Genomic DNA, 23,735 nt, shown 5'->3' on the forward strand with positions numbered 1-23,735 from the left:
TTGTATTTATAATTCTTCTCACATGTGAGCACTGTCATATGAGTTTTAAAAAATCCATTTTGAGAAAGCTCTTCATCAAATAATTTACAACTTTAATTCCTCTCTCCTGTGTGTACTGCCATATGAACTCTAAGAGTACCCTTACGAGCAAATGCATTGTCACATATTTCGCATTTAAAGTTCTTCTCTCCTGTGTGCACATCCATATGAGATTTAAGAGTACTTTTACGAGCAAATGCTTGGTCACATACTTCACATTTATAATTCTTTTCTTTTGTGTGCACTGTCATATGTTGTGTAAGGTAACTTTTAACTGCAAATGCTTCTCTCCTGTGTGAACTGTCATATGAGTTTTTAGATTGCTATTTTGTGAAAATGCTTTGTCACATATTTTGCAATTATAATTTTTCTCTCCCGTGTGCACTGCCATATGTGATTTTAGAGTACATTTTTGAGCAAATGCTTTATCACATATTTCACATTTATAATTCTTCTCCCCCGTGTGCACTGTCATATGAGTTTTTAGATGGCTATTACTAGAAAATGCTTTGTCACATTTTTTGCATTTATATTTCTTTTCTCCTGTGTGCACTGTCATATGAGTTTTTAGATTGCTATTATTAGAAAATGCTTTGTCACATATTTCGCATTTATATTTCTTTTCTCCTGTGTGCACTTTCAAATGAGTTTTCAGATTGCCATTGTGAGCAAATACTTTGTCACATATTCCACATTTATAATTCTTATGTCCTAAATGTACTTGTATATGAGATTGAAGAATAAATTTACGAGCGAATACTTTGTCACATATTTCGCATTTATAATTTTTCTCTCCCGTGTGCACTGTCATATGAGTTTTTAGATTGCTATTATGAGAAAATGCTTTGTCACATATTTCACATTTATGATTCTTCTCTCCCGTGTGCACTGTCATATGAGTTTTTAGATTGCTAGTATTAGAAAATGCTTTGTCACATATTTCACATTTATGATTCTTCTCTCCCGTGTGCACTGTCATATGCGTTTTTAGATTGCTAGTACTAGAAAATGCTTTGTCACATATTTCGCATTTATATTTCTTCTCTCCTGTGTGCACTGTCATATGAGTTTTTAGATTACCTTGATGTGAAAAGGCTTTGTCACATATTTCACATTTAATTCTTTTCCCTCCTGTGTGACTGATCATGTGAGTTCTAAAATCACAATTAAATGCAAATGCTTTGTCACATGTTTCACATTTATAATTCTTTTCTCCTGTGTGTATTGCCATATGCGTTTTAAGAAAATTGTTTCGTGAGAACAGTTGAAAACAAATATCGCATTGAATTATTTTACCACCAGTATGCATTTTCGTGTGCCTAATTAAGTGGGTTTTGTTTGCAGTTTTGTATTCGCAGACATCACATTTCGATAACTGCTTTTGTTCTGTACTCCTGCTCATGTTTCTGTTTGACAATACAGTTCTTGAATCCTATAAGATTAACAAGTAAATTTTAATCCCCCTTGTATGTCCAGTATTGTTACTGAAATTTTAAGTTTGGTCCCAGCTTTCAATTATTAGAACGTAAATGTAAAAATTAGCTCCAAAGTTCAAATGATGATTATTATACTGATGACGTTCCTATTTATTTATAAAGGATTATCGGAGAATTGTACTATAAATTTGTCTGTTAAAATACACTACATTGTGATAAAGTACACAGAATTAAACACTGTTAAGTGAAGAAATGAAGAAATTTTTCTTTGGAGAAAAATTAAAATTTAAATATCAGTGCAAGAATAATTTAAACAATGTTCAATTTATCGTTAAAACATAATTTCAAATAAAGATATATATATTTACCCGTGTTCTGTTAACTTTCGAATGAAATTTGTTCTTCTTGTTACTTTGACTAATAAACGATTGAGATATAGATTCGTCCTTATCATATCATGCAACTATTTTAATATAATGTCAAAGTACTTAGAAATTGGCCTTTTATAGAGCACGCAGTTACTGAAACAAAAGGACATGTGAAAATGCATACCGGATATATGTAATTACTTTAATTTGTTAATTCCTGACACTTTATTTTGACACGTAGAAGTATTCTATATATAAGCCCGACATGCCCCATCACCTATCTCAATTGCATTATCAAATTAGTGCATTACAATAAGAACTTCGCCACAATCTATCTATTAACAAAAGTACATTTAGTCTATTGTTTTCTTACATAAAAGGTCAAAGTAGGGATCAATATCAATTAAAATAAAATGTCATGTATGGATCTATCTATCTACCTATAATTAGAATTATAACTACTATTATTATTATTAATATTATTATTATTATTATTATTATTATTATTATTATTATTAATATTATTATTATTATTATTATTATCATTATTATTATTATTATTATTATTATTATTATTATTAATATTAATATTATTATTATTATTATTATTATTATTATTATTATTATTATTATTATTATAATTATTATCATTATTAGTAGTAATATTATTGTTATTTAATCATTAATGCAATTATTATTAATATAGTTTTTATCATCATCACCATCATCGTCGTCGTAGTCATCATCATCATCATCATTATTATTATAAAACTTATTTTAGTCACATTACGAATATTTTTTCATTGTCAAGATGAGCGAAATCTAATATATATTTCAAACGATTGGGCATAAATGGCAAAAATAAAGGGTCAATGTATGAATCTGTCGATTATTATGAGGAGAAAAAAGTATAGATCTACATGTAAATTAAAATTCGGAAGAATTTCATTAATCATATGAGTTTAACTGATTATTTAGAATAACCTTATGCAGACTAAGAACCTCGTCACATGATTTAAAAATAGAAACTGGTCGGTACATAAATACACCTAGACAAGATAGAATTTGTACAAATTGTAATATGCGAATGGTCGAAAATGAATATCATTTTCTTTTGGTTTGTCCCAAACACACAGAAATTAGGAATAAATATTTAAAACATTATTACTGTAGATGGCCTTTATTATGAAAATTTGAAAATCTATTATTAAAAAATAAGATACCATTACATACATTTACATGATTACACCAATGTGTTTATCATAAGACACATGGGCTTTGAAGATTTAATCAGAACATCAAAATATAATCTACTCTACACTCACGGAGGGTGGAGACCCATATGGATATGAAAATTAAACATCGTAAAAGATTTAGTGAATTTCCACTTTTCCAGATGTGAGATTTCAGTCGATATTTGAAGGAGAAAATAGATCAGTCACAGGGTAAGTTTTCAACATTTTAAACATTTATATAAAATACAAAGCTCCTTTTAGAGAAATCGAAATGTGATTCTACTCTCCTGACTTTCCCTAATATTTATTTACCCATTTTGTTCGGATTTTTATCTTTATCGAGATATTCTTTCCGTCATGGGTTATGGTGTGCCCAAAATATGCAATATATATGGAGAATGTGTCTCCAAACGGACTCCAATACAATACAATTTATTTACAAAATGCACAAGTCCCACAATAGCGGGAAACATCATCAGTATACATACATAAACATATACAAATACATAATGGAAAACGGCTATTTTACATTTTTAGGATAATAGTAATATATAGTTACAATTTGGTGAGAAAAAATATATATTATAGTAAAATATTTAGTATGACTAATGGATCAAATAGAATGTTTACACCTTTCATAATAACCTGAACTAAACGAAACGAAAGCCTATCGAAAAAAACAAACACGAAAGATATCCAGGTTATAAATAGGTTCTAACAATTTAACATTCATTTCAGTATCAATTGTTTGTAATGAAACAGAAAGTTTCATATTTGAATCTTAGATTTGCTTGAGAGAAAAATAAAATGTGCGAAACGTACTTATAGCATAAAGATTGTAATTTAATACTTAATGTAAAAGTGTGAAATTATATATATTATACATATAGCCGAGATGACATAGTATTTCAAATATCTTAAGATATTATACTTTTCAAATTTCAACAAAGGTGATTGATTACATGTTGCATAATTTCAACCTTTTTATGAAAGATAGAGAGAGACTTATATTAAGTACGTATAACAAAGAAACAGATTTTCTTTTAAATAATTCAAATGCCAAATAAACAAATATATTTTTATGCTTTAGTCAATATATAATCCTTAATTTTGTATATTTAACAATATAAACTTAACTCTTTCATGATACACAAGAAAATGAAAATAATGCAATATATTTGCAGCATAAAGAGCATTTTTGTCAGTAATGTCATTTCAGAAGAATAGTAAATATTCTAAATTTTCTAAAAAATGTAGTATTTTAATGTTTCACAATGTGACATATAAGTTTTAGTGAACCTTTCATAAACATCCTATGTGAATAAAAATTACAGAATATACTGTTTTTAAACAGAAATCATTAATATCTAAAACATAAATATGGTATATTAGTATGTTGACATATTTCATCTACCAATACCTTAATCTACAGTGTACATAACATAGACAATATATGTAACATAGAGAATATTCAAGAAAAAACAAAATATTGCATAATTTTATTACAACAGATACTTAAATTTTCTAATTTCTTCACTTTAATAGTTCCAAATACAGAGTTTCCTCAAAATCCTAACACCTAGTTAGTTTTGTCAAGTGCTTTTCGCCTGAAGAAAGGAGCGCTGAATATAAAATGTTTGTTGTAAAGGTAACAAAATATAGATAAAAAATAACTTGACTTCCATACAAAATACTTAATAAATGCTACTTTATCAATTGCCAAAAAAAAAAAAAACCAACAAAAAACAAACAAACAAAAAACAACAAAAACAAAAAGGCAAAAGTCAAAGATTGCTCTGGCATCTATACTGGGACTCCAAGAATAAAAATATTTTTCGTGCACATGTTTTATAATGATGAGATTATATATTGTATTTATGTTTGCCATATTTTAAAAAAGATATTATTACGGACTTAAATTGTCAATTTAAGGTTCTCCACCCTTAATGCACTATCTACACTTTGAAGAGTATTCAAATAGGCTAGAATCACTGTAAAAGGTATTGAAACTGAGGGCGTGGGTTCAATCCCCAGAAGGTGCAACTTTTTCTTCCTTTCTTTTCTTTTTAACATTTTTTTATTAATCTCTCAGTTCCCTAATGGAAGAAAAAAGTGTTTTATTTTAATTATATAATTTTTGTAGGTATTTATTGACTTAATAATGCCAAATTTAATAGCAAATATGATACCAGATATTTTCAAAGTTTAATAAAATTAAAATTACACGGTGAAAGTATTTTATATTTTGCATGACCAACAAATATACATTTAATATTGATAAAACCGTAGTGATGATATGTAAGAAAGGTAATATACCTGAAAATATTGATATATTTTATGATAATCATAGACTTAAAATTATTACTAAATTTACTTATTTAGGTGTTACTCTGTCTGCTAATGGAAGTTTTTTCCAGGCACAAAAGTCATTGTCTGGACAAGCTATGAAAGCTCTGTTTTCGCTTACTTCACTATTTGAAACTGTATCACTAGACATTAAAGAAAAAATTAAGTTATTTGATTCCATGATCACTTCGATTCTGAATTATGGATGTGAAATTTGGGGTTTACATAAGGCACCTGATATAGAAAAAATTCATTTAAAATTTTTAAAAAACGTTTTAAAAGTTCGTCTGCGATTTACGGTGAATTTGGACGAGTTCCGATGATTATATGTCGTAAAATCAGAATGATAAAATATTGGTTCAGAATTATGAAAACCCCGAATTCTTTAGTTTTTAAAGTATCTAATATGCGTGATGATCATGGAATATTAGTAAACAACTGGTCTGTAAGTGTTAAACAATTATAAGATAATTTAGGATACTCTTATTTATGGGATAATACAGAAATCACTAACTTACAAATTCAAACAGTAATAAGAACTATTTATGACCAATATTTACAGCAATGGTTTTCAGAGCTCAAAGAATCTCCTAAACTTGATACTTACTGTTTATTTAAATCCAGTTTTGAATTAGAAAAATATAAGTTGTGTAAAATATGAAAGCTATAGAATTGCTTTGTCTAGATTCCGGTGTTCTGCTCATAATTTAGCTATAGAAGAAGGGAGATATAGAAACATTAATAGAAGTCAAAGAATGTGCACGAAATGTAATATGAATAGTATAGAAAATGAGTATCATTTCCTCTTAGTATGTCCTTTTTACAGACAGATTAGACTTAATATTTTACCTAATTATTATTGTCATTGGCCAAATTTGTTTAAATTCAAATCCCTTTTAAATTGTCAACAAAGTAATACTATTAATAAACTTGCAAAATACGTTTACAATGCTAATCTTTGGCGCGAAAACTATCAGGCATAATATGACTGTGTAATGTGGATTTATTTTATGTATGTTATAGATCATATATAGTATCTCTTTGTTTTGTTATTGTAAGAATTCGACTGATTTAATTAATATGAATTCATGCTTTTCTCTTTGTATTTGTACCGCCATTGTATATATGTTATATTGGCGATGAACATTTATATGTTTTTGCCGAATAAAATATTGAATTGAATTGAATTAAAAAAAATTCAGACAAACTTTGAAAACAGCCCCTCATTGTGGAAAATTTAAGGGATTTTTAAAGAAGGCTTTTAACCCAGGGAAATAGTCAAATAAGTGTTAAAAGTGGGTGGGGTAGGGTTACATTTTTATACATATTAAAAACATTTCGTTTAAAAACAATCATTTTGCTTGTTTAATTTGTTTCCTAAATGTCATTATTTATCTCTGAACAATGAGCAATATGAAAACATTTTCCATAATGATAATAGTATAGATTATTTAGAGTTTCCTCATTACAGAAAAAAGCCCTTCTAATGGCAAAGTTTTAGTTCAGAAACAAAATTTCCATAACTCATAAACCACACGGTAAATTTTGTTTAAAAATTGCATACAGGTAACATTTAAGGCATATAACTGTCTTATGTTGTCAATTTTACAGTTTATTACCGTGCCCATTAGGGGTGTACTACCTTAAACCCGTGAAATAATGCATCGGCATACTACAGTTTTCAAAACTTGTCTGAAAGGGGAAATATTTGCATTGATATCCCAAATTTTTGGAAACTCATAGATTTATGCCACATCCGAATCACTTATTGTAATCGATCTATATACATGTATAATGACATTTTTATTACTAGTATCTTTGGATATGACCTAGATTTTTGTGACACTATGATTTACTGTAAATAGGATACTTGTTGATATAATCCAACAAAAATAATAGGATAAAGATACAATTTCTTTTAATTTTAATTCGTTTATTTGCAAATTTTGCAATTCATAAAACATGACAATTGTGGAATATCTAGGAACTATACAATATGTACAGTAGTCCAATATACAGCGGAAATTGGTTCTCAAATTGAAAAACTTAAAATTAAAATTTACAAATACGATATAGTCAATCAACATTATTTAGCAAAATATATTCCAGTTTATGAGCGTTTGAGCTTATAATATGTATTTTTTATATTTGTATTTAACAGTTAGTTTCAAAATGGTGTCAGCCAGTTAACAATTAATGCATGCCTACCTTGAATATATGATAAATTTTATTTATATAAAGGCTGCCTGTAAGTATACAATAATAATACAATTGTTACTTTCAAAACATATCAATGACATGATATAAGCATTGTATACAGGTAACATATCTTTTACTAAGTCAATTCTTATTCATAATAACAGATCTAATATAATATAATTTTCATGATACAGTGATACAGTAGGCTGTATATTTTATTTTTAACTTTTGACACGACACATTGCTTAAATTTTAACTATCCATACATTTACAGATTCAAATAATTCTTTTAATTTTAGTATGTTAGGTCTCCTCAATATGCATTTCTAATTTCTTGGTACAGGGGACATTCAAGTAAATATTGGAATTCATCATCTAGAGTGTTACATAGTTTACATTTCATTTTGATCAAATAATACTTTTTATGTGGCTTTTATTACATGCTTTTCGGTGGTTTATAGAAATACATAAGTGATATAAAATTGGTAATTTCACTGTTTTAAACAGTGAAATTATCAATTTGATATTTTTTTTAATTTAATCCCCTTACGTTGTTTCAGTGAAATACCAGCGTGCACAGAACTGGGAACCAACTTAATGACGTGACGTCGTAAATGACGTCACGTTGTATTATCATTTGGCGCACTTTTCATTCATTATTAGGTTTAAAGTATTTTTAAAATGTTTCTTTGCATACAATAAAATTAAAATTTGTTTTGTTTAGTGTAAGATCGAAACATATTTCACCTTGTGAACACCAAAAGTTCATATTTCATTCGTGGCTGCGCCAATCGGTGCTCAATCTGTGAAAAATATTCCAATCTTACACTGGGGCCGTATTCACAACTGATCTTAAGTTAATTTTTTGACTTAAATATAAGATTTTTCTTATATTTTGAGAAATTATCTTAGATTTAAGATAAGAATCCGCAATTTACTTAAGTGGTATTCACAACTGTTTTTTATCTTAAGTTTTGTCTTAAGATGGACAATTTTTGTCTTAAATATAAGTCAGCTACTACCCTATCTTAAAGTTAAGAAATTTCTTAACTTGGCAGTAAATCATCTTAAAAATGGCGGACGTTAATCGTCGATTCGATTGAAAACTTGCGTCAATAACAGGTATGTGATATTTATTTGAGGTAGTTAACGCTATATAGGATATCAGTTATTATTTCGTTCAAAGAAATTTCTGCACACAGTATGATATAAACAAAAGAAGGGAGTTAAATCGGAAATAAAAAAATCGATAAGAAGACGCTGCTTTTACAACGGATCACAATTGGACTAAATACTGTCGAATTCTTGACCGTAAGTACATTTATACAAAAAATTTGATGAAAGGAAAAAGCAAAATGAAAGTAATAGTTATAATGCTTGAGATAAATATCACTGTCGATGGCTAATGATTATGAAATGGGAAAATAACTAGTTTTCGCGAGAATCATAATTTTACACTATCAGCTGATCACATTTGCTACAACTTTCATGGTTTAACGGAGCCTCGTTATTGAATAATTTATAATCATATAAAGAAACGATGAATGTAGTGTTTATTTCTATGAGTTCACAGAAAAATCCAAAAAAAATGGTGTAGAAATGTTGATTTAATAAATTAATTCCAGTGTGATGGTGGTGAAAATGGTGGCAGACAGATTTATTTATAATGTGTCAGTATCCTTTGTAAGGCCCCCACGATTACACAGATTCGTTTCGATTTTCATTCATAAACGTTTACGATATTGTTTACCGTTTAATCGAAATGACCATATTGTCTTACAAAATTTCTTAATCATTGCCTGTAATCATGGATTTTATCAATTCTAGTGGTTTATTCCAAAGTAAACAAATGGAAAATGGGTGTTTACAACCCTCCACACAGCATTTCCGTGCAAAATAGCTCGTGACATAATACATTTTTGGTAAAAAAAATGGGGTTTCAATGCAAAAAATGTGTGCTGACTCAATCGTGATGAGCCTTGCACATTCTTTATTTGTTCATGTATTAAAAGTATAAAGAAAGACATCATTTGGCGACCCAAATACATGGTGTGTATAGTACATAGAGGTACCACAGTTTAAACGGTATCGTTTTGGTTCTTAGCAGTCGTGTAAACGTTTACAAAAAATTGTAAACGTGGGAGCCTTAATCCTTTGGATGATGATATGTGGAGCTGATGAAGATTGTGGTATTGATGATGATTCATTGTATCGTTGGTGGTAATGATGATTTTGGCTTTGATGTTGTGATTGTGGTTTAGGTGATTTTGCCTTTGGGTTGTAGTGGTAATGATGATGATGATGATCGTGTTAATGATGATGTTGGTGGTTGGTGGTGTTAGTGATGATGATGATGATTAGATGTTGGTGGCGGTGATTGTGATAATGGTATTTATAATGATGTTAAGATATTGGTTGTCGTGTTGATGATGATATGGTACTGGTTGTCATGTTGATGATTATATTATAAAGAAATTGGTTGTTGTGTTGATGATGATGATGATAAGATATTGGTTGTCGTGGTGATGATGATTATAAGAAATTGGTTATTGTGTTGATGAAGATGATGATATGATATTGGTTGTCGTGTTGATGATGGTAAGATATTGGTTGTCGTGTTGATGATGATAAGATATTGGTAGTAGTGTTGATTATGATATTATAAAGATATTGGTAGTAGTGTTGGTTATGATGTGCGGATGATATAATTCCTCTCAATCCAAACTCCAAACAGTGATTTTATTGAGCAATAAAATCACAGTTTGGGATATATTATTTCTTACATAAAAATCATTGATTGGGATATATGGTTTTGATTCTTACGCAACATTGACAAATAAATGCTGCCATACCTGATATTAAGCTAAATTGTGCCTGAATTATTTCCGTACTTATTGTCAGCAAGTCACATTTTTAATGGTTTCACCACATGTCTTATGGTTTGGTCACATGTCTAAATATAGAACATCAATAATGATTTTATTGCATAACAAACAATTCTTCAATGGTGAAAAATGTATCTGTGTTATAATACTATATTTTTTGTAATCATTTCACATGAAACAGTTTATAACATTACTTTACAAAAAGTTGAACTGATTATGGCCTTTAAATGACTTTGTGTGTAAAGCTCAAACTATTCAATGTTGCTTAAATTATTATATACATGTCATTTACAATTAAAACAGTATATACAGATTTGAATATATACATAGGCAAAACAACTATGATATTAACCAAATGGGCATTGCTTCTGTCTCAAATTGGCAGTGGATTGGTTAGAAATTTATGTTCATGTGAATATCTTTGAATCCAATAGAGGTATTGGAAGTGTACTCCTTTTTCAATTTTGACAGAGCTAATTAAATGCCTAATATTTATAATGTTAAATGTACTTTGAAAATGTCCTGAAATATACATTTATTTGAATAACTCGGACACCATATAAGATATCCACATGAAATTTCTTATGGCTATGGATGAAAACATACAGGATTAGCATGCCAAGTTTCATAACTCTGTTTCTTCTTTCCAATTAAGTTTTGTATGTATCTTATTGCTACAAAAGTTATTCCCCTTTTTCTATGAAGGGCATCTGAGTGGGAATATGAATCCTATTCACTAATATATGGGCATATTATGTTATACCCCCTGGTGTCTGTCTGTCTGTCCGTTTGAACCCAGAGGTACTTGTGTGACTTTGAGAACAATGGGTAACAGTAATTTCTCTTTGATCCTATTCATTCCGTTTTTACTTGTGTGTCTTTTTTTAAGCCTTGTGTGACTAATAATGGCCAAAAAGATAAAAGGAAAAGTCACATAAGTACCATTTTGTGAGTATGTCCGTATGTCCGTCCATCTTTAAGCAATTTGGTTTCTGGACCATAACTTAAGTTCCATTTGGCCCACAATATTCAAACTTCTTAGGATGATTGTCCATATTGGGTAAAAGACCCCTTTTGATTTTAGAGTCACAAGGCCAAAGGTCAATGTCACTATAACCTTAAAACTGAAAACAGTTTCCGCTCAATAACTTAAGTATATTAATCACCCTACAGCAGTTAAATCTTATATAGGATGAACAGCTAATTCCCATGTCTTGCAAATGCTTCATCCTTACAAAAAAACCAACACTTAATTAGGGCATATAATGTTCTGCCTAGCGGTGCTCTTGTTGGTTTATGTAACTATAACATTTATCATTTTTTGTATATTTTTTTCAGAAGCTGATCAAGCTGCTTGTACCGAGTTCGTATTTATCAGAATTGACAGTCAAAACATACAAGGAATATAGAATAGACAACAACATGGAATGAATCTCATAACAACAATTTTTGGAATGTTGCAATTGATACATCAATTTATACTGCCGAATATAACAGTGTTTCATCACAGTGAAAATTAAGACAGTATATACCGTGTTATATCCAATAGGTCATTGTGATGATAAGGAGCAAACATATAAAAGAATACATTAACAAAGGAATAGCTGTGAAAAGTAGAGACTGTATATATTCAATATTCTTTCCGGAAAATTAGAAATATCTCCTGTTGTTACTTACATGCATGTCATTACAACATTATACATGTAAACTAATGGGGAAGTTAAAGATTTTAAATGAATTGAAAGACACTGGAACACATCAACAGATACTAACTTTGAAATACCACAGATGATCCATAGCTAACTATCGTGGTGACCAATTTCATTGTAAGCCAGCATGTCTTGGATAAAGAGCAATACTTAGAAGGACATCATTTGAAATTACCAGACTTTTCCACACCTGGTGTGAAAAATTAAATTTCACTAGACAGTGTAGACAGTGTAGACATTAGAAAATCTTGTCTGATATACATGAATATATCATGTGCATTGATCAATTATATAAACTTGATGCAATCTATTTTAGTCGTATTGTTTTGAAAATAACCAAGACTGATGAAACATGCTTTGTTTCTGCATAATGTGTAATATTTGTTTCTTACTTTAATTTTAACTGTAGAGAAAGCAATTAGTAAATTAAAAGGATAATCAGAATGTTTATCTTTTCTCAATTCACTCTAACTATGCAAAATTTAACATTAGATTGATTTTACATAGTAAAAAAAATATGTTGAATCTACTTTAAAGTAGCATGCCACCAGATGAGTGAACACCTATTTCCATATATCTAATTTGTGAAAAACGTACTATGATTAAAGAAAAATTAGAAAGATTCAAGATTCAACTATAACTTTTTATGTTATGAGCGGTTAATGGTGGATTTTTCAAATGTGTAACTATACTTCTACTGCTTTACTAACACAGTAAGGAAATGTTTTGCATATCTTGACCTCTTTTTGTTATTGACGTGGGTTGTAAGTGCCATTGGTAATGTGTAAATTGCTTCTTTTTGGTTACTATACAATATTATGCATTAAATTTAATTTTTCAAAATATTTATGAAAATTATCATAAATCTGGAGGCATGCTGCTTTAATAAAAAGATTGTTGAAAAAATCAGTATCAAAAAGTTGCATAACTAAACAAACAAATAAATTAATTCCAAAGTATTATGCTTGGCATCTTATATTCATTTTTTAGCGCAATTTCTTTTTGAAGAAAAAAAATAAAGGTATTGTTACAGTCATGTTCGAGTTCCTATTGCCATCCGCAAACTTTAATATTGATCATTAGTTTGCGAACCACCTCAAATATTTTCCATTATTTTCAAGTCCATTGACATCAGATTCTGGCTTTGAAACAAGTTGAAATTTTATACACTTCTTTGAAAGCATAATGGGACTCTCTCAATGGCCCTTTACTGTAACATGTATTTTAATTATTTTCTTTGCCTCTCTTGTGAACTTTGACATAATCAAGGCTTTTTTTACTGTCAGGCACTAAGAATATTTGAGTGTGCTATCCCATCGACAGCTCTTGTTATCTAAAGTTTTGTTTAAACTTTTTGTTTACATTTAGCAAAGTAAAAATAAAAAATTGTTGGACATGCTTGAATGAGACTCTTGTTATGTTAATAATTACATTAAGTTTATAGTGAATACATCTTTGTTTTTCAAAAATTAACTTCAACAGAAATGAATAGAATTGAAACATGTGCATAAATTAGTCTGAAAAATGTCATGATTACCTTTCTGTAACATTCTGTCTATAAATGAGCATACCAAGTTTGAGGATTGATATGAGCCATGTCACGACAAAACATAATGGGTCTGCGACCAGCATGGATCCAGACCAGCCTGCGCATCCGCGCAGTCTGATCAGGATCCATGCTGTTCGCTTACCAACTCTATTACAAGTAGAGAAACTGATAGCGAACAGCATAAATCCTGCAGTCTGGTCTGGATCCATGCTGGTCGCAAACCCATTATGTTGGTTTTTTGTTTTTTTTTGTTTTGTTTTGGGTTTTACGTCACATCGACACAGTATAGGTCATATCGCGACGTTCCAGCTTTACGGTGGTGGAGGAAGACCTCAGGTGCCCTTCCGTGCATTATTTCAGGCACAAACGGGCACCTGAGTAGAACCACCATCGTTCCGTAAGCTAGCTGGATAGCTTCCTCACATGAAAGAATCCAAAGTCCCTGTCTGAATCATTATGTTGGTTTTGTCATGACGCGGCTCGTAACTATTTCTTAAAAAATGGATCTTGTATAAGGAAATTTTAGGAATGTAATAAGTTGCTCCTTTGTAATACATATCATCTACGGTCAACATCTAAAGCCCATAACTTTGGCATGATTTGGACAGAATTATGAACTGTTTTGAAGATAAAATAGCTACTTTTTTGCTAAGGTATTTACTTGAAAATTATCTTTAAGGTCATAACTTTAACATACTTGTAGTAACTAAAACTATTTAAATATCATGACACTGTCATATATATCAACTGAAATATGGCCATAAGTGTAATAACAAAACTATGACATCACTATCTAAGAGCTTTATATGTATGTTTGTGTGCTTCCAATCAATTATGATATAATTATTCTTTTCATTCACATTCCCATTGAAAAATATATTTGATATTTTCCTGTGAAAATATCAAATATAATTTCACAGTCAACTGAAAAGCATGTACATGCTGTAATGAATCATCTCATTGCTGTAATCAGTTGGGCACTAGGAGATTTATGCATGGATTCATAGGAGGGGCGTAGGGGGTCAAATGACACTTCTCTCTCCATGATTTGGGCACTTTCAGTAAAAATCACAGTGGCAGAAAATTCATGACGCATGGCCTCCTTAGAAAATCTTAGACAAAAACTTGATAATGCACCTTCCGTGGTCGAGGGGTTAGAGTCGATGACTTGTAATCCAGTTACCTCCCTGGCGTGGGTTCGATCTCCGGGAGATGCTTTGGTAGTTTAGCATGGAGGAAGGGTAGTCTAGTACTGGTGTAACTGTCCAGATATGATGGTTAAGAAACTACCCGCCTATATGACTTAAATAATGTGGCAACAAATGTTCAATTTATATGATTGATATTTACATTACTAAAAGGTAATCAGGCCATTAAGAGTATTACATTTTATTACATTTATGGCTTTTAATTTTTACTTAAAAAAAACCCAGCCAAATAATGTAATGTTTAAGCTTGGTAACTACATGTTTGGGAATAAAAAACACATTGAATTTGTATAATTTTTATTTTCTTGATAACTGTAGAAAAATGGCTGAATTTGGAGATTTGACAAATCAGGAAGTGATCAGCAGATACCGGTTAGACAAGGATGGCATTATGTTTCTAACTGAACTGCTTAGAGAAGATCTGCAGCCAAAAACCCTGAAGAAAAATGCCATCACACCTTTGCAGAAAGTAAAAATTGCTTTAAGATACTTTGCATCTGGAGAGATTCAATTGAATGATGGAGACATACATGGCATATCACAGCCATCAGTGTCAAGATGTATCTCACAAGTTATACATTCATTGAGTAGACCTCATATTGTACAAAGATACATAAAATTTCCCAAAACACAACAAGAATTACAAGATTTTGAAAGGGAATTTTATGGCACAGCCAGCTTCCCCAATGTGTTTGGTGTTATCGATGGCACTCACGTGCAACTTCAAGCACCAACACAGAATGAAGAGGTGTATGTTAACAGAATGAATTATCATAGCATCAATACTCAGGTACAATTACTTAGTTCTACCAAGATTGTTTAAATCATGCCTTCTGTGGTCTTAACAATTGTCAGATAAATATGCAGGGACTATAAACTTGATAATTCATGTGAGCATTTGTAGTGCAATAATTATTGAACAAGAAATGTCGAAACAACACATAAGCCCCCTTTCTAGCCCTTGACTCGCATTATTGCTAATTTTGTTAAAGAAACTTGCCATAAATGGGTACATGGAAGCATTCAGTTACGGAAAAATAATGACCCACTAGCTATCTAATAACCAATCAATATGTGAAATATAAATAGCTTGACCTTTGACATAGTGATCCCAATATCAATTGAGGACATCTAGTGGTAATGACCAATTAGTATGTGAAATATGAAGTCTTTGTGATAAATAGTTTTTAAAAAAATAAGCGGATACCATGCAGTCTACAAAGGGACAGACCTACCGACAGTAGCAAAACAATATACCCCCTCTTCTTCGAAAGGGGGCATAATAAACAGTTAATTTGCTCATCCTTTATATCATTATAAAATATTTTAATATTAATCAAGCAAACCAATAATAAATAGACGATATCAAGTAATTTGATAATTTTCCTTTCCTTGTTAGCACTTCATAGCTGTTTACAAAAATAAGAAACCTCCAATGCTAATTTTCAGGTTGTTTTTGATCCCAATGATCGAATAATAGATATGGTGGCAAGATGGCCGGGATCTGTCCATGACAGCCGAATTTTGAGGGAGAGTGGTGTTTGGGGATTAATGGAAGGTGGTGCGGGTCATTTTCCACCAGGTGACCACTATCTTTTAGGTGATAGTGGTTATCCATGTAAAAGATGGCTCCTCACCCCTTACCTAAATCCCCAGCCAGGATCACAATCTCAGTATAACAGGTGCAGTTACTTAATAAAGTATATATAGAAGAACCTGATAAATTATATATCTTGACAGTTATGTTTTATATAAATAACAACTAATTACATAATTATTATGCTTTTAAATTTATTCATTTTGAGTCAGTGACATAATGCTGTAAAATGGAGAACCACTTACTTCTATTCTTGTACAAAATATTGAGCATGTAAAGTTTATTAATTAATTCATGAATATATACATATAGTCTCAGGTAAAATTATTAAATAGTAAGTAATATATTTAACAAAAAAATCTGTTTTTAACAATTGTAAGATGGAAAAAAAATATTTCAGGGCACATAAATCAACAAGAGCCAAAGTTGAGAGAGGCATTGGCCAACTGAAAAGGCGCTGGGGTGTCTTACATTCCGAGATTAAAATGAATCCAGAGAAAGTATGCAAGTAAGTACTTTAACTTCTTATAAACCTGTTCTTACTACATGTTATTCTTATACATCAATAATTCATACATGTTTTTTAGACAATATTACTTCATAAGATAAAAAATGATTATTTTAACAATGACTCTTACATAAAAAACAACAAATCCATATAGTAATCTTGAGTAGATAATAATATTTTACTGGATTATTACAGGCTGATTATATGTTGTGGAGTATTACACAACTTATGCAAATCCAGAAATATTCCAATGCCATTAGATATTTTGCATAATGGTCAAATTCAACCTCAAACTATAGTGCAAAGTGGTCCTCAGGATGGTTTGAGGTACAGAGACTATGTTGCAGCAACTTATTTTTGAAAGGTAATTTCTCTTTTGATACACTGACAATGCTTAACACTGACATTTGATTCCAGTTTACAAGTGAAATATATCTCTCAGTCTTGCCAAAAACAAATTTCCTATTTATTTCATGTTTCAGTCAGTGATCTTAAGTCATTTTTTACTGACATATGCAGTTTAATGTCATGCATTATTTTTCACGCCCTCATTAAATCATGATGTCACAATATCAATGTTAACATGTAATTTTGCAAAATTTTGACATTTTTTACATTTTTAACATGACATAATTATGCAGTTATTATTTCCCCAAAAGAAGCAAAATTTAAATATGGCAATTTATTATATACTTATAAATGAAATATTGATGAAATAAAATGCATATTTTCATTTCCGTATTTTCACTGTAAAAAATTATTTTTCACTGCAGTGAAACATATTTTCCGTATTTTCACTGGTGTCTTGCCGGACTACTTTCTTTTAAATTCTGCCAGTACACAAAATTTAAGGGAAAGTCTTTCAAATTTTTATGTCAAAAAACAGAAAAATGTATATAATAAACAAAAAATTCAAGTTTTTTCTATAAATACATGATTTATCTTCATCTTAATTGTGGCATGAAAATTACGATATTTCACTCGTGGCTACCGCCACTCATGAAATATTTATTTTCATACCACTCGATGAAAATAAATCATGTCTTTATAGAAAAAACTTGAATATCCTCTATTTATTACATTCTTATTAATGAAATATTGAAAAATATTGATGAAATAAAATGCTCATAAAATGTTTTTTCTTCAAATACAGGACTTATTTTCATCTTGTGGTATGAAAATTATCACATTTCAATATATTTAATATTTATTTTCATACCTTGTCGAGGAAAATAAATCCTGTATTTATAGAAAAAACCTAAATATCCTATATTTATTTCTGTCCATAATTCAATTTACTTTTTATTTAATATTTTCATCTGAATTCATATATATTATTCTTCTTGTAGATGTAGCTTTTTTTTAAGTAGTTCAATTTCCAGTTCTAATTTTCTTTTTTTCAGTTTGTTGAGTTCTTGTTTGGATTTGCAACATATTTCACAGTGGTTGGAAGACTTTGATGTGAAGTGTGACTGGCTTTTTGCCCTCACTGGCAATTGAGACCTGCAAATAATATAAATCAGTTTGCTTGTTAATCAATACATACTTTACTGAAACTATATTTTGTGCTTCCTGAAAAGGAGAGAGCCTAATATCATCACATTTTCCGCCCGCCGTTACATGTGTCCTGCAGATCCCTATTTGAACTTCACATATTGATAAAGACAAGTGAGAAGAAGTGACTTATCAAAGAACCATACTAGCACCTTACTTAACTTTTTTTAATTTAACTCTACTGATTATACTAAACACTGACTGTCCAGATATGATTTTAAGCTATCAATAATATTTCAATGTAACTTCACACAATAATAGTAGGTGCTGGGATACCAGTGAGAAGAATTGAAGTATAATTTAAACTTCAGCTTCACTTAATTTTTTATTATCTCCTTAAAGTATTAAGAATAATACTACTTGAAAAAAAAAATTGGACATGGTATAAAGAGAGAAGTATAAACAATTTGACTATAAATAAATAAAGAATATCATGCCAATGGCTGATATGACAAATTTTATCAGGCAAGGCTTAGAAAAAAGGTAGAGGGCAAGGCTATGCTGAGGCTGTTCATTTTTGTGTGCCGAGCCTAGTTGGCATGCACTTTATCATCAGGAATAAATGTAATGACATTTATTTGCATAATTATATTATATAAAATTAAATTTTACTATTTCTGATACAATTAGTAATTAAGACACCAATTTCATTACCTGGTTTCAACAACAACTTCCTCAGACTGCACCTCTTGCAGCTGTACTGCAGTTTCAGAACTGTTAAAGTATACAAAGTAATTCATAGTTTGATATATAGATATAATTATAATTTATTAAGTTATTATGGGTATCACATACCCTTGCCACTTTTGCGACTTCGTAAGAATGGTATTGCTCAACAGTGCATATATTTTTACAAAATGTAAAGATGCACTAAATGTTACCTTTAACTATAGGCCATCAAGGCAAAATGATTCTTTTGCACTCTAAACAGTCTTTATTTTTGGTATGTGATAAATATAATATAAAATTTGTGTAAATTCATTAATGAATTTATTGAACTCTTTGAATAAAATAATGTCATGCTCGTCAGAGTATGGTATAATATACTTAAATTCAACTTCAATAAATTCAGTATTAAACTTACACTCATACAATATCATCTATAATCTTGATCTTTAACTAGAAGTTTGCTCTCATGGTTTTTACTTGAATGATTCTCTGTACCTCATGAGATCTTTACCTAGTAAATTTAGCTTGAGTCAAATACAAGTTTCTCATCAAGGTACTCCTGTGATAACCATAATAATTTTTATGATCATAATGTCACTGCTTCCATTAGCTTACATGTACATTAAATTAGTATATAATTGCTCATATATGATTTGAATATTGAAATATTTGTATGCATAATCATTTGAAAAAATAAAAAGAAAATGAATATCAAAATATAAATCACCTGTTGTCAACCGAGGTCATAATGGTGGTATCTGTATGTTCTCCCAAACATACCCCAGCCACACTGACACTTTCCTTCCCTACAACGGCCATAACAGCCTCTGTAAGGAAGGAAAGAGCAGGTGTTCTTGGTCCGCCTCCTGTGGAAAATAATTAATGTCATTAATGGATTCTTACAATTTCTTATATAATAGATATTCAAAGGTCTTGCTGACATTTTAATCTTATAAATTTCTGTCTGGTATAACAATTTTTCAATATTTTTTTGCATATCATTTGCATAAACTTTTCAGTGATAAAAAGTCCAATTATTGAAATAGTATGACAAGTTTGGTAAGACATGAATTGAAAGGCAGTTTATAAATTAGGAATTATCAAATTACTAAGTTTTTGAAGTCATTAGCTTTAAACACCTACTTAAAGCTTCAGTTAAAATCTCTTTCATCAACATATTTTTGTTTATCATGAACATGACTTATTGATATAATTATTTTTCCTATCCTTGGCATAACTAAATGCATAACATACCTGTCTGACTTATATTTCTTTTGAAATCCGAGTACAAATTCCTGTGTTTTTGAACCAGATTGTTCGTTTTCTTCTCCAATTCTTCTTGGTTTCTAGATGTCCCTGAACATGAAACGAATCTGTTGTGAATCTGATTCCATTGGTCTCTCTTAGATTTAGAGGTAATCCCTATAAGAAAGAAGAGCACTGTTGAAAACGATGATATTTAACACCATGAGTTTTATCTTTAACAAATTCACCCTTTTAAACTGGAGGGAAAATTTTCTACATGAGTGCTACAGTTCCTCCTGTCATAACAACAGTTGAGCTGAAACTAATGTTCCATACTTAACAATTTACCAGTATAAAGTAGATTCTATTGAAAGGGATTTATTTAATTTTAAAAAGAAATAATCTTTAAATTTATAATCAGTGTAAAATAATCATAGATCAGCCAGATGCAGCTGGTAATGTTTTGTTTCATGATATTTTTTTGTTAGAAATATTAAGAACTATAATGTGCTTTGAATTATATGAATTTATTATATGTTGAATTCTATTGAAATGAAAAGCTGTATTCTTTGCATAATTTATTTTCTGTTTGTTAGTTATTTTCTGTTCTTTGTATTTAAATGTGATTTTTTTATATTTCCTCATTGAAAATAAAACCCTGAACTTGAGCTGTTTTCATCATTTATTCCACACTGAAATCACTCAGATAGAGCACATATATGTAAAAATCAAAGAGAATATTTTAGAATACCTTCAACACAATTTTAATTTGGGAATGAAAGATAAATAATCCATATAATAGGCATATTGGAAATTTAAGATTAAGTGATAGTACTGAATGCATAAGGGGTAAAAAAAAACTTCATTTTGCTCTCTTTTTGACAAAACAAAAATGTTTTTAAGAATATTCATAAGCAAACTTTTGAAAGATAAGAGACAACAGTATTCAGACATACCGGGGAAAACATAATATTGTTCAATTTAAATTTACTTTGAGGTTTAAAAATATCCAATTGTTTTTCTTTTATCCTGAACAAAGATTTTTTGTTACTTTGTGTAATGCACAGTAAAGACACGAACACATTTAGGGCACTCTACTAGACTGAATAAGACGTATATGCGGTTCCTATGATATCACGGGTTCTATGATATCCCAGTATTTACATTTTATGTGAACCGCCTCCGTGGTCGAGGGGTTAGAGTCGATTACTTCTAATCCAGTTACTCTCTTGGGCCTGGGTTCCATTCCCGGGAGATGCTTTGGTAGTTTAGCTAGCAGGAAGGTAGTCTAGTACTGGTGTAACTCTCCAGGAATGATGGTTAGGAAACAACCCACCTATATGACTGAAATATTGTTGGGAAAATTAAGGAGTAAAATGAAACAAAACAAAACAAACAAACATTTTCTGTGACTGCTAGTAAAAGCAACACACAATGATGCTAATATTTTTTAAACTGGCACACTCAATTCATTTTCATCTGCCAATAAATTTAATTTTGTAAATAATGAATGTATTCATGACAAGAAATATATACCATTTCTATGATATCACGGTACTTAACCTACGTATGTCACTGCTGCAGTGCTGGGAACTGACCAAGTAACAGCTTAAAATTACTTACCATTGGTAAATTTGTGTTTCAGGTATTGATACCTGGTGAGGTTTGGATTTAACTCCGAAACCTCACCAAGTATCTCCATCAACAAGACGCATTCTTGTTCGGAAAAGTTTGCCGATCTTTTCTTTACGAGATCCATTACAGTATCGTCTGTTTGACAGCGGATAAACTTCCGGTACTATTTTAAGACATTGGAGAGTACTTCCGTTACTATTTTAAGCAACGGGAAAACCGCTTTCATTAGCGACCGACTTAAGAATTTTCTTAAGTGAAATATTTATTACTTAAGATATTTCTCAATCTTAAGAATAATCTCAGCTAAGTTTTTCTTAAGTCGTTTTCAGAATACGACTTAATCTTAAGATAAAAAATTTTCTTAGCTAAGATTTTTTTTTCAACTTATGTTTTAACTTAAGAAATAACTCAGTTGTGAATACGGCCCCAGATGAATAACAATATGAAATTTACATGTTAAGCACATACTATTTTTCTCAGCTTGACCAGTCTTCGGCTTCAACGAGTCAAATAGAGTACATTGTTTCAGTTGTAGATTGTGTTTCAGTCTCAGGTGTTTTATTAAATTACTAGTATTTCCACCTTTCCCAAGGCAAAACGTTTGGCAATAAATGCAAACACCACCTCCTTCTTTAGGAGTGAAATGTGCCCAGACCGGAGACCGCTTTGATCGAGACCCAACCATAATATTGTTGACATCAGCAACGACATGTATAAAATTCGAATATTTTAATCAATATTGCAGAAATGTTTAATAGCAAGTAACAATAAATTTTGGGAATAAAAAAATAGTTACACACCAAAAGGTGATCAACAAATGCTGTATCAAGTATTTTAATTTATGCAGCATGTTATTATAATGTTTTTTGTAAATACAAATATCGCCGCTACCACGTGCACTCGGTAGTGATCTCCCTTGACTTGCACTACGGACATTTCGGACCACGGCCATTTCGAATTCTTTTTGTGATATTTTTGACGTAAATAATCGTTAATTTTATTAATTTTCCTTTGTATTTTTGTAAATACTCTTTGCTTTTATTTTTTAAAATACCGTTAAAAATACCGGTACTTTTTGAAACGGTATTTACCGGTAAATTATGAAACGGTTTTCGGTACGGTCTAAGTACCGGTTATCGGTATCCAACCCTATGCTAGAATATGATTACTGTAGAACATGGAAGACTATTCTGGAATGTTCTTAATTAAATATATATAAGGGGATATTTTTCATTCGTTTTATCTTTTAAGTCATCAGGTACCTTTTAAGTCATCAATATATTTGGAGTATCATTCAACTTGGATATTAAGTGATTTATTGGAGCTTGGATTTTAATATAGTTAAAATTATTCTTGTGGATTAAATTGCGGGGATTTATTCTAAAGTGTTCTTGGAATTAATTCGGATTTAACTGTGTTGTTCAAAAAGGGATCATTCCAGGATCATACTAGACATTTGAGATTTCATTTTTATTTGGACTTCATGTATTTGTAAACATAAATTGTTATTTAATTTTTCTTTAATAATTTTTCTATAATAAATGTGTTATTGT

The 23,735-nt window shown here is 30.2% G+C and overlaps 3 protein-coding genes and 1 long non-coding RNA gene across 5 annotated transcripts; 2 read left to right on the forward strand and 2 right to left on the reverse strand.

Moving 5' to 3' along the window:
* Positions 1 to 286: 286 nt before the first annotated feature.
* LOC132760308 (zinc finger protein 98-like) lies at positions 287 to 1,063 on the reverse strand (the record flags this gene model as incomplete). Its single annotated transcript, XM_060752258.1, has 1 exon — positions 287 to 1,063. A coding segment is annotated over one exon (777 nt), but the record flags the coding sequence as incomplete, so codon positions are not given.
* A 7,394-nt stretch (positions 1,064 to 8,457) lies between these two features.
* On the forward strand, positions 8,458 to 12,742 carry LOC132760311 (uncharacterized). Its single transcript, XR_009629835.1, has 2 exons — positions 8,458 to 8,934; positions 11,847 to 12,742. It is a non-coding gene; the product is annotated as an uncharacterized LOC132760311 (long non-coding RNA).
* Positions 12,743 to 13,989: 1,247 nt separating this feature from the next.
* LOC132760309 (putative nuclease HARBI1) lies at positions 13,990 to 18,949 on the forward strand. The gene is made up of 5 exons (XM_060752259.1): positions 13,990 to 15,764; positions 16,424 to 16,656; positions 16,972 to 17,079; positions 17,275 to 17,443; positions 18,483 to 18,949. The coding sequence occupies exons 1-4, from the start codon at positions 15,297 to 15,299 to the stop codon at positions 17,438 to 17,440; spliced, it is 975 nt and encodes a 324-aa protein (XP_060608242.1). The 5' UTR covers positions 13,990 to 15,296; the 3' UTR covers positions 17,441 to 17,443; positions 18,483 to 18,949.
* LOC132760310 (uncharacterized) lies at positions 17,437 to 22,558 on the reverse strand. Of its 2 annotated transcripts, XM_060752260.1 has the most exons (5): positions 22,171 to 22,553; positions 20,557 to 20,724; positions 20,030 to 20,168; positions 19,288 to 19,347; positions 17,437 to 18,582 (listed from the first exon to the last, which is right to left on the reverse strand). In XM_060752260.1, the coding sequence occupies exons 1-5, from the start codon at positions 22,304 to 22,306 to the stop codon at positions 18,414 to 18,416; spliced, it is 672 nt and encodes a 223-aa protein (XP_060608243.1). In that variant the 5' UTR covers positions 22,307 to 22,553; the 3' UTR covers positions 17,437 to 18,413. The 2 variants fall into 2 exon arrangements, with proteins under 2 accessions (XP_060608243.1, XP_060608244.1); XM_060752261.1 differs by lacking the exon at positions 19,288 to 19,347 and having other exon boundaries at positions 22,171 to 22,558.
* Between the last annotated feature and the right edge of the window lie 1,177 nt (positions 22,559 to 23,735).

Source organism: Ruditapes philippinarum, unplaced genomic scaffold, assembly GCF_026571515.1.
Source record: "Ruditapes philippinarum isolate M1 unplaced genomic scaffold, ASM2657151v2 ctg1279_1_1_1_1, whole genome shotgun sequence".
Classification (NCBI taxonomy): Eukaryota; Metazoa; Mollusca; class Bivalvia; order Venerida; family Veneridae; genus Ruditapes; species Ruditapes philippinarum.